Below are 13,802 nucleotides of genomic sequence, written 5' to 3'. Positions count from 1 at the left end.
CTCCACCTGTCTCTCTCAATCTGTCTCTCTTTCTGTCTCTCTCTTCTTAATTCTCTAGTTATTTATGACTGGTAAGGCTGCCTCTCTTTCGTGTGTCTGTGTGTGTGTGTGTGTGTGTGTGTGTGTGTGTGTGTGTGTGTGTGTGTGTGTCTGTGTGTGTGTCTCTGTGTGTGTGTGTGTGTGTGTGTGTGTGTGTGTGTGTGTGACATTGGTGTCCAAGGAAACATAACAGCAGTAGCCTTTGAGGTTAGTTTGTCTCCTCGAGGCCCCGCCCCCTGCATGGCACAGCGGCCACATAGAAATGTGTGTTCTAGAACAGAGATACCTCTGACGTGTGTTCTAGAACAGATATACCTCTGGCGTGTGTTCTAGAACAGAGATACCTCTGACGTGTGTGTGTGTGTGTGTGTCTGTGTGTGTCTGTGTGTGTCTGTGTCTGTGTCTGTGTGTCTGTGTCTGTGTCTGTGTCTGTGTCTGTGTCTGTGTGTCTGTGTCTGTGTGTGTGTGTGTCTGTGTCTGTGTGTCTGTGTCTGTGTGTGTGTGTGTGTGTGTGTGTGTTTTTACATGCCAGATGTCACAGCTGTCCTTGCAGGGATTAATTGGAATAGCTTCAGATGTCCAACTGCAATATCTCTGTGGGGGTGTGTGTGTGTGGGTGTGTGTGTGTGGGGGTGTGTGTGTGGGGTTGTGTGTGTGGGGGGGTGTGTGTGTGAGGGGGTGTGTGTGTGTGTAATATGGAGAGAGAGTCCGTACAATAATGATACATTTGATTAATATAGATTATAGAAAATTATTATATAAAATAATGTTTGATTGGGCCTTCCTCGTCGCGCCGCGGACTAAGGCACCGCATCGCAGTGTTGAGGCGTCACTACAGATCCAGGTTCGTTGGTAGACTGGGTTAATAATCTGATGTTGAGTCAGTAGAATAGTGTCTATCGTTGGTAGACTGGGTTAATAATCTGATGTTGAGTCAGTAGAATAGTGTCTATCGTTGGATGTTGAGTCAGTAGAATAGTGTCTATCGTTGGATGTTGAGTCAGTAGAATAGTGTCTATCGTTGGATGTTGAGTCAGTAGAATAGTGTCTATCGTTGGTAGACTGGGGTTAATAATCTGATGTTGAGTCAGGAGAATAGTGTCTATCGTTGGTAGACTGGGGTTAATAATCTGATGTTGAGTCAGGAGAATAGTGTCTATCGTTGGATGTTGAGTCAGTAGAATAGTGTCTATCGTTGGATGTTGAGTCAGTAGAATAGTGTCTATCGTTGGTAGACTGGGGTTAATAATCTGATGTTGAGTCAGTAGAATAGTGTCTATCGTTGGATGTTGAGTCAGTAGAATAGTGTCTATCGTTGGATGTTGAGTCAGGAGAATAGTGTCTATCGTTGGATGTTGAGTCAGTAGAATAGTGTCTATCGTTGGATGTTGAGTCAGTAGAATAGTGTCTATCGTTGGATGTTGAGTCAGGAGAATAGTGTCTATCGTTGGTAGACTGGGCCTGTCATCATTCACTATGAACTGGACTGTGTGTTTACAGGCAGTAACAACAGTGTGACTTCAGATCATTAGAACACATTCACCAAAAGACACAAAATACACCTGAATAGATTTCTGTAAATATTTAAAAATACAACGGGAGTCCTCATACATTAGGGAACTTTACAGTCCTATTGATTAAACAACCATGAAAAGGCAGGCTCTCGCTCCCTCAGTTATACCCATCAACAACAACCAGATCAACAACTTATGCTAGCCAGAGCAAGATGAACTCATATCTAACAAAGGAACATTAGGTAAACCCTCTCAAACTTTTCCAGCTAGTTGGCTGTCAAAATTGGACTGATAAACGATGGAGCTTACCCACCAATGCATGCTTGTCAGTAGAAACCCACGCTTTGACAACTGAAGGGGAACTTGCCTGCCCTCACATTTGATCGATGCCAAATACATTTGATTGACAACTAAGGGTTGTTCATAATTGCCTCCAGTGTGTCAGAATGCGATCTGGTAGTGGTTTGTAAATTCAGAACGTTTTGCTGTCTCAGTGTTCTGTTATGGAAGGTTGAGTCAACTACAACAATGTCTCAGTGTTCTGTTATGGAAGGTTGAGTCAACTACAACAATGTCTCAGTGTTCTGTTATGGAAGGTTGAGTCAACTACAACATTGTCTCAGTGTTCTGTTATGGAAGGTTGAGTCAACTACAACAATGAACTGTGTCCATCTATTCTGACAACAATGTCTCAGTGTTCTGTTATGGAAGGTGCCCTCACATTTGATTGAGTCAACTACAACAATGTCTCAGTGTTCTCTTATGGAAGGTTGAGTCAACTACAACAATGTCTCAGTGTTCTGTTATGGAAGGTTGAGTCAACTACAACAATGTCTCAGTGTTCTGTTATGGAAGGTTGAGTCAACTACAACAATGTCTCAGTGTTCTGTTATGGAAGGTTGAGTCAACTAGAACAATGTCTCAGTGTTCTGTTATGGAAGGTTGAGTCAACTACAACAATGTCTCAGTGTTCTGTTATGGAAGGTTGAGTCAACTACAACAATGTCTCAGTGTTCTGTTATGGAACGTTGAGTCAACTACAACAAGGTCTCAGTGTTCTGTTATGGAACGTTGAGTCAACTACAACAATGTCTCAGTGTTCTGTTATGGAAGGTTGTGTCAACTACAACAATGTCTCAGTGTTCTGTTATGGAAGGTTGTGTCAACTACAACAATGTCTCAGTGTTCTGTTATGGAACGTTGAGTCAACTACAACAATGTCTCAGTGTTCTGTTATGGAAGGTTGTGTCAACTACAACAATGTCTCAGTGTTCTGTTATGGAAGGTTGAGTCAACTACAACAATGTCTCAGTGTTCTGTTATGGAAGGTTGTGTCAACTACAACAATGTCTCAGTGTTCTGTTATGGAAGGTTGTGTCAACTACAACAATGTCTCAGTGTTCTGTTATGGAAGGTTGTGTCAACTACAACAATGAACTGTATCCATCTATTCTGACACCAATGTCTCAGTGTTCTGTTATGGAAGGTTGAGTCAACTACAACAATGAACTGTATCCATCTATTCTGACAACAATGTCTCAGTGTTCTGTTATGGAAGGTTGAGTCAACTACAACAATGTCTCAGTGTTCTGTTATGGAAGGTTGAGTCAACTACAACAATGTCTCAGGGTTCTGTTATGGAAGGTTGAGTCAACTACAACAATGAACTGTATCCATCTATTCAGACAACAATGTCTCAGTGTTCTGTTATGGAAGGTTGAGTCACCTACAACAATGTCTCCAGTGTTCTGTTATGGAAGGTTGAGTCAACTACAACAATGTCTCCAGTGTTCTGTTATGGAAGTTTGAGTCAACTACAACAATGTCTTACTCTACATCATGGACTTTTGGCTCAAATAGAACATATTTTTAAAACCCCTTTACGAAGTTGGTTTTGTAGCATGAACTGGGAATGTGATATTTATGACTGATATTATGATTGTCTGTTTGTTTCATGTCTGCCAAGTAGTTAAAACACTTTCCCTTCCACTCTACATTATTACTGTAATGATGCTCTTATTACATATGTGTTAACTGTTGTTACTTCTGTTGTCAATTCACGAGTTTCATATGTTGTTAATGTTGTTAGCAATTTGAATAAATGTATTTGATGTACAAATGTATTGTTTTTCAGACATTTAGAATTTCCCTGAAATTTCCCTGTAAATGTACAGCATTATACTGGCAACAGAGTTGGCAGCTTTTACAGTAAGGAAATATTACTGTAAAATACATGATAAACTGGGTGGTTGGAGCCCTGAATGCTGATTGACTGAAAGCCGTGATATATCAGACATTATAAACTGGGTGGTTGGAGCCCTGAATGCTGATTGACTGAAAGCCGTGATATATCAGACATTATAAACTGGGTGGTTGGAGCCCTGAATGCTGATTGACTGAAAGCCGTGGTGTACCACGGTTTGACAAAACATATTTTTACTTTTCTAATTACGTTGGTAACCAGTTTATAATAGCAATAAGGCACCTCGGGGGGTTGTGGTATATGGCCAATATACCACGGTTAACGGCTGTATCAAGGCACTCCACGTTGCGTCGTGCCCAAGAACAGCCCTAAGCCATATTCCACATCCCCTCGTGCCTTATTGCTTAATTATAGCATCAATGCTGTTAAGCAAATGTACAGTGTTATGCCGGCAACTCTGGTGCCAGTATAATGCTGTACATTTACAGAGAAAATACAGGGTAGATCCTGGCTAAACCCTTTTAAAACCTGGTTAGAACCTCTTTATAACCTGGTTAGAACCTCTTTATAACCTTTTTTAACCTGGTTAGAACTTCTTTAGAACCTGGTTTGAACTTCTTTATAACCTGGTTAGAACCTCTTTATAACCTGGTTAGAACCTCTTTATAACCTTTTTTAACCTGGTTAGAACTTCTTTAGAACCTGGTTTGAACCTCTTTATAACCTGGTTAGAACCTCTTTATAACCTGGTTAGAACCTCTTTATAACCTTTTTTAACCTGGTTAGAACTTCTTTATAACCTGGTTAGAACTTCTTTATAACCTGGTTAGAACCTCTTTATAACCTTGTTTGAACCTCTTTAGAACCTTTTAGAACCTGGCTAGAACCTCTTTAGTACCTCTTTTAAGCTGGTTAGATCATCTTTATAACCTGGTTAGAACCTCTTTATAAGCTGGCTAGAACCTCGCTAGAACCTGGTTAGAACCTTGCTAGAACCTGGTTAGAACCTCTTTATAACCTGGTTAGAACATCTTTATAACCTGGTTAGAACCTCTTTATTAACCTGGTTAGAACATCTTTATTAACCTGGTTAGAACCTCTTTATAACCTGGTTAGAACCTCTTTATAACCTGGTTTGAACCTCTTTAGAACCTTTTAGAAGCCGGCTAGAACCTCTTTAGAACCTGGCTAGAACCTGGCTAGAACATCTTTAGAACCTGGCTAGAACCTCTTTAGAACCTGGTTAGAACCTGGCTAGAACCTCTTTAGAACTTGGCTAGAACCTGGCTAGAACCTCTTTAGAACCTGGCTAGAACCTGGCTAGAACCTCTTTAGAACCTGGCTAGAACCTCTTTAGAACCTGGTTAGAACCTGGCTAGAACCTCTTTAGAACTTGGCTAGAACCTATTTAGAAGCTGGCTAGAACCTCTTTAGAACCTTTTTATAACCTGGTTAGAACCTCTATAGAACCGTGATGATGTGTGTTCTCTCCAGGAGGTGACGGGAAAAAGTTTCGGTGAGAAGGACTTCCGGAGCGGCCTGGAGAACGGGATCCTGCTCTGCGAGTGAGTCTGTGACCTCACTTCCGCCTTTGAAATCCCCACAATCCTCTGCTGTTCCACTGTCTCTCATTAAACACACACACACACACACACACACACATACATACTGAGTGTAGTGTAGTGAAGTATTTGTCTGTGTGTCTCTTCCAGGTTACTGTGTTCCATCAGACCAGGTTTGGTCCAGAAAATCAACAGACTACCCTCGCCCATCGCTGGACTGGTCAGTACCACTAAATCAAATGGTTTAGAAACACCTTTCTACATCAGCCGATGTCACAAAGTGCTGTACAGAAACCCAGCCTAAAACTCCAAACAGCAAGCAATGCAGATGTAGAAGAATGGTGGCTAGGAAAAACTCCCTAGAAAGGCCAGAACCTAAGAACAAACCTAGAGAGGAGCCAGGCTCTGAAGAGTGGCCAGTCTTCTGGTACTATGCTAATATTACCTAACCAATAACTAGGCTGTACTGGGTAGAGAGGAACCAGGCTCTGAAGAGTGGCCAGTCTTCTGGTACTATACTAATGTTACCTAACCAATAACTAGGCTGTACTGGGTAGAGAGGAACCAGGCTCTGAAGAGTAGCCAGTCTTCTGGGACTATACTAATATTACCTAACCAATAACTAGGCTGTACTGGGTAGAGAGGAACCAGGCTACTGCACCAATACTACACTAATACTGCACTAATGCTGCACTACTACTGCACTGATACTGCACTAATACTACACAAATACTACACTGATACTGCACTGATACTGCACTAATACTGCACTAATGCTGCACTACTACTGCACTAATACTGCACTAATACTACACTAATACTGCACTAATGCTGCACTACTACTGCACTGATACTGCACTAATACTACACAAATACTACACTGATACTGCACTGATACTACACTAATACTGCACTAATGCTGCACTACTACTGCACTAATACTGCACTAATACTACACAAATACTACACTGATACTGCACTGATACTGCACTAATACTGCACTAATGCTGCACTACTACTGCACTAATACTGCACTAATACTACACTAATACTACACTAATACCTCGCTAATACTACACTAGTACTACACTGATACCACACGAATACAACACTACTACTACACTAATACCACATGTACACTAATGCTACACTAATACTACACCAATACTGCACTAATACTATGCTAATGCTGCACTAATACTGCACTAATACTACACTAATATTGCACGAATACTAAACTAATAGTGTTGCCTATGCCCATTGCTGGACTGGTCAGTATTATACTACTATATTACTACAATACTACTGCTATACTGCTACACTACTACTGCAATACTACTAATAAACTAAACCTCTACTCTCTTTCTCTTCCCTCTCTCCCTCCCCCCTCCCTCCCCATTCCTCTCCCCCTCCCTCCCCATTCCTCTCCCTCCTCCCTCCTCCCTCCCCATCCCCCCCATTCCTCTCCCTCCCTCCCCTTCCCTCCCTCCCCATTCCTCTCCCTCCTCCCCCCTCCCTCCCCATTCCTCTCCCTCCTCCCCCTCCCTCCCCATTCCCCCCCATTCCTCTCCCTCCTCCCCCTCCCTCCCCAATCCCCCCCCATCCCCCTCCCCATTCCTCCCCCTCCCTCCCCATTCCTCTCCCTCCTCCCCTCCCTCCCCATTCCTCTCCCTCCTCCCCCTCCCCAGGACAACCTGTCAGTGTTCCTCAGAGGCTGTGAGGAGTTGGGTCTGAAAGGTTCCCAGCTGTTTAATCCAGGAGACCTTCAGGACACCTCCATACAAGCCAACCTCAGGTTAGAGAGAGAGAGAAACGTGTGTGCGTGCGTATATATAAATATACACAGTATATAACTAGGCCCCTATCAAGGCCTGAACTGTCCTCCAGAAATCCCTCAGAAACCCTCCTCTCCCTATCAAGGCCTGAACTGTCCTCCAGAAATCCCCCAGAAACCCTCCTCTCCCTATCAAGGCCTGAACTGTCCCTCAGAAACACTCCTCTCCCTATCAAGGCCTGAACTGTCCCTCAGAAACCCTTCCTCTCCCTATCAAGGCCTGAACTGTCCCTCAGAAACCCCTCCTCTCCCTATCAAGGCCTGAACTGTCCCTCAGAAACCCCTCCTCTCCCTATCAAGGCCTGAACTGTCCTCCAGAAACCCCTCCTTCCTATCAAGGCCTGAACTGTCCTCCAGAAACCCCTCCTCCCTATCAAGGCCTGAACTGTCCCTCAGACACCCTTCCTCTCCCTATCAAGGCCTGAACTATCCTCCAGAAACCCCTCCTCTCCCTATCAAGGCCTGAACTGTCCCTCAGAAACCCTTCCTCTCCCTATCAAGGCCTGAACTGTCCTCCAGAAACACTTCCTCTCCCTATCAAGGCCTGAACTATCCTCCAGAAACCCCTCCTCTTCCTATCAAGGCCTGAACTGTCCTCCAGAAACCCCTCCTCTCCCTATCAAGGCCTGAACTGTCCTCCAGAAACCCTTCCTCTCCCTATCAAGGCCTGAAATGTCCTCCAGAAACCCTTCTTCTCCCTATCAAGGCCTGAACTGTCCTCCAGAAACCCCTCCTCTCCCTATCAAGGCCTGAACTGTCCTCCAGAAACCCTTCCTCTCCCTATCAAGGCCTGAACTGTCCTCCAGAAACCCCTCCTCTCCCTATCAAGGCCTGAACTATCCTCCAGAAACCCTTCCTCTCCCTATCAAGGCCTGAACTGTCCTCCAGAAACCCTTCCTCTCCCTATCAAGGCCTGAACTGTCCTCCAGAAACCCCTCCTCTCCCTATCAAGGCCTGAACTGTCGTCCAGAAACCCTTCCTCTCCCTATCAAGGCCTGAACTGTCTTCCAGAAACCCTTCCTCTCCCTATCAAGGCCTGAACTGTCCTCCAGAAACCCCTCCTCTCCCTATCAAGGCCTGAACTGTCCTCCAGAAACCCTTCCTCTCCCTATAGAGGCCTGAACTGTCCCTCAGAAACCCTTCCTCTCCCTATCAAGGCCTGAACTGTCCCTCAGAAACCCTTCCTCCCTATCAAGGCCTGAACTGTCCCTCCCTCCTTCCCCTCCCTCCTACACTCCCTCGTTGGCCCTCAGTAGGAGAGGCACGGTGTCCTTTGGTCCTCAGTAGGTGAGGCACGGTGTCCGGTGGCCCTCAGTAGGTGAGGCACGGTGTCCGTTGGCCCTCAGTAGGTGAGGCACGGTGTCCGTTGGCCCTCAGTAGGTGAGGCACGGTGTCCGTTGGCCCTCAGTAGGTGAGGCACGGTGTCCGTTGGCCCTCAGTAGATGAGGCACGGTGTCCGGTGGCCCTCAGTAGGTGAGGCACGGTGTCCGGTGGCCCTCAGTAGGTGAGGCACGGTGTCCATTGGCCCTCAGTAGGTGAGGCACGGTGTCCGTTGGCCCTCAGTAGGTGAGGCACGGTGTCCGTTGGCCCTCAGTGGGTGAGGCACGGTGTCCGTTGGCCCTCAGTGGGTGAGGCACGGTGTCCGTTGGCCCTCAGTGGGTGAGGCACGGTGTCCGTTGGCCCTCAGTAGGTGAGGCACGGTGTCCGTTGGCCCTCAGTGGGTGAGGCACGGTGTCCGTTGGCCCTCAGTAGGTGAGGCACGGTGTCCGGTGGCCCTCAGTAGGTGAGGCACGGTGTCCGGTGGCCCTCAGTAGGTGAGGCACGGTGTCCATTGGCCCTCAGTAGGTGAGGCACGGTGTCCGTTGGCCCTCAGTAGGTGAGGCACGGTGTCCGTTGGCCCTCAGTGGGTGAGGCACGGTGTCCGTTGGCCCTCAGTGGGTGAGGCACGGTGTCCGTTGGCCCTCAGTGGGTGAGGCACGGTGTCCGTTGGCCCTCAGTAGGTGAGGCACGGTGTCCGTTGGCCCTCAGTGGGTGAGGCACGGTGTCCGTTGGCCCTCAGTAGGTGAGGCACGGTGTCCGTTGGCCCTCAGTGGGTGAGGCACGGTGTCCGTTGGCCCTCAGTAGGTGAGGCAGGGTGTCTGTTGGCCCTCAGTAGAGGGCGCTAGCCTGCAAACTCCCCATACATTTGTTATACCAAGTTGACAGACTGAAAGTGACCTCTCCTCTCCTTTTCTCTTCAGGGACTCAGAATGCAGTAGAAAACTGAAGAATGTAAGTATTCAATTTAAGGGCTTTATTGGTATGGGAAACATATGTGAACATTGCCAAAGCAAGTGAAATAGATAATAAACAAACGTGAAATGAACAGTAAACATTACAGTGTTGCACATCGCCTGTCTTCTCTTGAGAGCCAGGTCTGCCTCTCTCTCTCTCTGACAACACCCCCCCACCCACCTAGCTGGGGAAGGCATCCAGTCTGCCTCTCTCTCTCTCTGACAACACCCCCTCACCCATCTAGCTGGGGAAGGCATCCAGTCTGCCTCTCTCTCTCTCTGACAACACCCCCTCACCCATCTAGCTGGGGAAGGCATCCAGTCTGCCTCTCTCTCTCTCTGACAACACCCCCTCACCCATCTAGCTGGGGAAGGCATCCAGTCTGCCTCTCTCTCTCTCTAACAACACCCTCACCCACCTAGCTGGGGAAGGAACATCCAGTGAAATATCTAATCTCTCTCTGACAACACCCCCTCACCCACCTAGCTGGGGAAGGCATCCAGTCTGCTCTCTCTCTCTCTGACAACACCCCTCACCCACCTAGCTGGGGAAGGCATCCAGTCTGCCTCTCTCTCTCTCTGACAACACCCCTCACCCACCTAGCTGGGGAAGGCATCCAGTCTGCCTCTCTCTCTCTCTGACAACACCCCCCACCCACCTAGCTGGGGAAGGCATCCAGTCTGCTCTCTCTCTCTGACAACACCCCTCACCCACCTAGCTGGGGAAGGCATCCAGTCTGCCTCTCTCTCTCTGACAACACCCTCACCCACCTAGCTGGGGAAGGCATCCAGTCTGCTCTCTCTCTCTCTGACAACACCCCCCCATCTAGCTGGGGAAGGCATCCAGTCTGCCTCTCTCTCTCTGACAACACCCCCTCACCCACCTAGCTGGGGAAGGCATCCAGTCTGCCTCTCTCTCTCTCTGACAACACCCCCTCACCCATCTAGCTGGGGAAGGCATCCAGTGTCTGCCTCTCTCTCTCTAACAACACCCCCTCACCCATCTAGCTGGGGAAGGCATCCAGTCTGCCTCTCTCTCTCTCTCTGACAACACCCCCTCACCCACCTAGCTGGGGAAGGCATCCAGTCTGCCTCTCTCTCTCTCTGACAACACCCCCCCTCCCATCTAGCTGGGGAAGGCATCCAGTCTGCCTCTCTCTCTCTGACAACACCCCCTCACCCACCTAGCTGGGGAAGGCATCCAGTCTGCCTCTCTCTCTCTGACAACACCCTCACCCACCTAGCTGGGGAAGGCATCCAGTCTGCCTCTCTCTCTCTCTAACAACACCCCCTCACCCATCTAGCTGGGGAAGGCATCCAGTGTCTGCCTCTCTCTCTCTCTGACAACACCCCCTCACCCACCTAGCTGGGGAAGGCATCCAGTCTGCCTCTCTCTGACAACACCCCTCACCCACCTAGCTGGGGAAGGCATCCAGTCTGCCTCTCTCTCTCTCTGACAACACCCCCACCCACCTAGCTGGGGAAGGCATCCAGTCTGCCTCTCTCTCTCTGACAACACCCCCTCACCCACCTAGCTGGGGAAGGCATCCAGGTCTGCCTCTCTCTCTCTGACAACACCCCTCACCCACCTAGCTGGGGAAGGCATCCAGTCTGCCTCTCTCTCTCTCTGACAACACCCCCCCATCTAGCTGGGGAAGGCATCCAGTCTGCCTCTCTCTCTCTCTGACAACACCCCCCACCCACCTAGGTCTTAATTACAATATTCTGGCTGGGGAAGGCATCCAGTCTGCCTCTCTCTCTGACAACACCCCCCCCCATCTAGGTCTTAATTACAATATTCTGGCTGGGGAAGGCATCCAGTGTGTGTCTCTCTCTCTCTCTCTCTCTGACAACACCCCCATCTAGGTATTAATTACAATATTCTGGCTGGGGAAGGCATCCAGTGTGTGCCCCTCCTATGACGGCCCTGTCCTAAACCTCAGAGAGTTTGAGGGACTGCGATCACACATGAGAACGGTAAGACTACACACACACACACACACACACTCTGGAATGCCACAGATACAGGAATACTATGAACACACAACAGGTATACACCTCTCTCTGTTTCTCTCTCTCGGTTTCTCTCTCTGTTTCTCTCTCTGTCTCTCTCTGTCTCTCTCTCTCTCTCTCTGTTTCTCTCTCTCTGTTTCTCTCTCTCTCTCTCTCTCTCTCTGTTTCTCTCTCTCTCTCTCTCTCTGTTTCTCTCTCTCTCTGTTTCTCTCTCTCTCTGTTTCTCTCTCTGTTTCTCTCTCTGTTTCTCTCTCTCTGTCTCTCTCTCTGTCTCTGTCTCTGTCTGTCTCTCTCTCTCTCTTTGTTTCTCTCTCTCTCTCTGTTTCTCTCTCTGTTTCTCTCTCTGTTTCTCTCTCTCTCTCTCTCTCTCTCTCGCTCTGGCTGAATCCCAAATAATCCACTTGCCCCCTCCATATGTGTCCCAAAGCTGAGGGAGCAAATATTATGAAGCGTCTAGGAGCAACAACGGCTCGTCCGTGAAGTGGTAGACCACACAAGCTCACAGAACGGGAAGCGCATGTTGCGTAAAAAATCATCTGTCCTCAGTTACAACACTCACTGCTGAGTTCCAAACTGCCTCTGGAGGCAACGTCAGAGCAAGATCTGGGTTTCCATGGCAACCGCACACAGGCCTTAGAACCCTCAATGCCAAGCGTCGGCTGGAGTGGTGTAAAGCTCGCCGCCGTTGGACTCTGGAGCGGTGGAAACGCTTTCTCTCGCTTCACCATCTGGCAGTCCAACGGACGGATCTGGGTTTGGCGGATACATGGAGAACGATACCTGCCCCAATGCGTAGTGCCAACTGTAAAGTTTGGTGGAGGAGGAATAATGGTCTGGGGCCTGGTTTTCATGGTTCCTCAGTTCCAGTGAAGGGAAGTCTTAATGCTACAGCATACAATGACATTCTAGATGATTCTGTTCTCCCAACTTTGTGGTAACAGTTTGGGGGAAGGCCCTTTCCTGTTTCAGGATGACAACGCCCCCATTTATTTGTGTTTTATTTATTTAACTTTTATTTAACTCGGCAAGTCAGTTCAGATTCTTATTTACAATGACAGCCTACCGGGGAACAGTGGGTTAACTGCCTTGTTCAGGGGAACAGTGGGTTAACTGCCTTGTTCAGGGGAACAGTGGGTTAACTGCCTTGTTCAGGGGAACAGTGGGTTAAACTGGTCTAGGAACAGTGGGTTAACTGCCTTGTTCAGGGGAACAGTGGGTTAACTGCCTTGTTCAGGGGAACAGTGGGTTAACTGCCTTGTTCAGGGGAACAGTGGGTTAAACTGGTCTAGGAACAGTGGGTTAACTGCCTTGTTCAGGGGAACAGTGGGTTAACTGCCTTGTTCAGGGGAACAGTGGGTTAACTGCCTTGTTCAGGGGAACAGTGGGGTCAACTGCCTTGTTCAGGGGAACAGTGGGTTAACTGCCTTGTTCAGGGGAACAGTGGGTTAACTGCCTTGTTCAGGGGAACAGTGGGGTCAACTGCCTTGTTCAGGGGAACAGTGGGTTAAACTGCCTTGTTCAGGGGAACAGTGGGTTAACTGCCTTGTTCAGGGGAACAGTGGGGTTAACTGCCTTGTTCAGGGGAACAGTGGGTTAACTGCCTTGTTCAGGGGAACAGTGGGTTAACTGCCTTGTTCAGGGGAACAGTGGGTTAACTGCCTTGTTCAGGGGAACAGTGGGGTTAACTGCCTTGTTCAGGGGAACAGTGGGTTAACTGCCTTGTTCAGGGGAACAGTGGGTTAACTGCCTTGTTCAGGGGAACAGTGGGTTAACTGCCTTGTTCAGGGGAACAGTGGGTTAACTGCCTTGTTCAGGGGAACAGTGGGTTAACTGCCTTGTTCAGGGGAACAGTGGGTTAAACTGGTCTAGGAACAGTGGGTTAACTGCCTTGTTCAGGGGAACAGTGGGTTAACTGCCTTGTTCAGGGGAACAGTGGGGTCAACTGCCTTGTTCAGGGGAACAGTGGGTTAACTGCCTTGTTCAGGGGAACAGTGGGTTAACTGCCTTGTTCAGGGGAACAGTGGGGTCAACTGCCTTGTTCAGGGGAACAGTGGGTTAAACTGCCTTGTTCAGGGGAACAGTGGGTTAACTGCCTTGTTCAGGGGAACAGTGGGGTTAACTGCCTTGTTCAGGGGAACAGTGGGTTAACTGCCTTGTTCAGGGGAACAGTGGGTTAACTGCCTTGTTCAGGGGAACAGTGGGTTAACTGCCTTGTTCAGGGGAACAGTGGGGTCAACTGCCTTGTTCAGGGGAACAGTGGGTTAAACTGCCTTGTTCAGGGGAACAGTGGGTTAACTGCCTTGTTCAGGGGAACAGTGGGGTTAACTGCCTTGTTCAGGGGAACAGTGGGTTAACTGCCTTGTT

General features: G+C 48.3%; 1 protein-coding gene across 1 annotated transcript in view; it reads left to right on the top strand.

Annotated features, from left to right (window-relative positions):
* Positions 1 to 13,802, top strand: part of LOC135569107 (LIM and calponin homology domains-containing protein 1-like) — a 32,227-nt gene that overhangs the window by 13,516 nt on the left and 4,909 nt on the right. Inside the window, exons 2-6 of the mRNA XM_065015953.1 lie at positions 5,251 to 5,321; positions 5,469 to 5,538; positions 7,007 to 7,113; positions 9,393 to 9,423; positions 11,292 to 11,402. Of these exons, the coding sequence (XP_064872025.1) occupies positions 5,251 to 5,321; positions 5,469 to 5,538; positions 7,007 to 7,113; positions 9,393 to 9,423; positions 11,292 to 11,402 (390 nt within the window). The remainder of the gene's footprint in view (positions 1 to 5,250; positions 5,322 to 5,468; positions 5,539 to 7,006; positions 7,114 to 9,392; positions 9,424 to 11,291; positions 11,403 to 13,802) is intronic.

Source organism: Oncorhynchus nerka, unplaced genomic scaffold (assembly GCF_034236695.1).
Source record: "Oncorhynchus nerka isolate Pitt River unplaced genomic scaffold, Oner_Uvic_2.0 unplaced_scaffold_1198, whole genome shotgun sequence".
Lineage (NCBI taxonomy): Eukaryota > Metazoa > Chordata > Actinopteri > Salmoniformes > Salmonidae > Oncorhynchus > Oncorhynchus nerka.
This window is presented reverse-complemented; position numbering and strand designations above follow the sequence as displayed.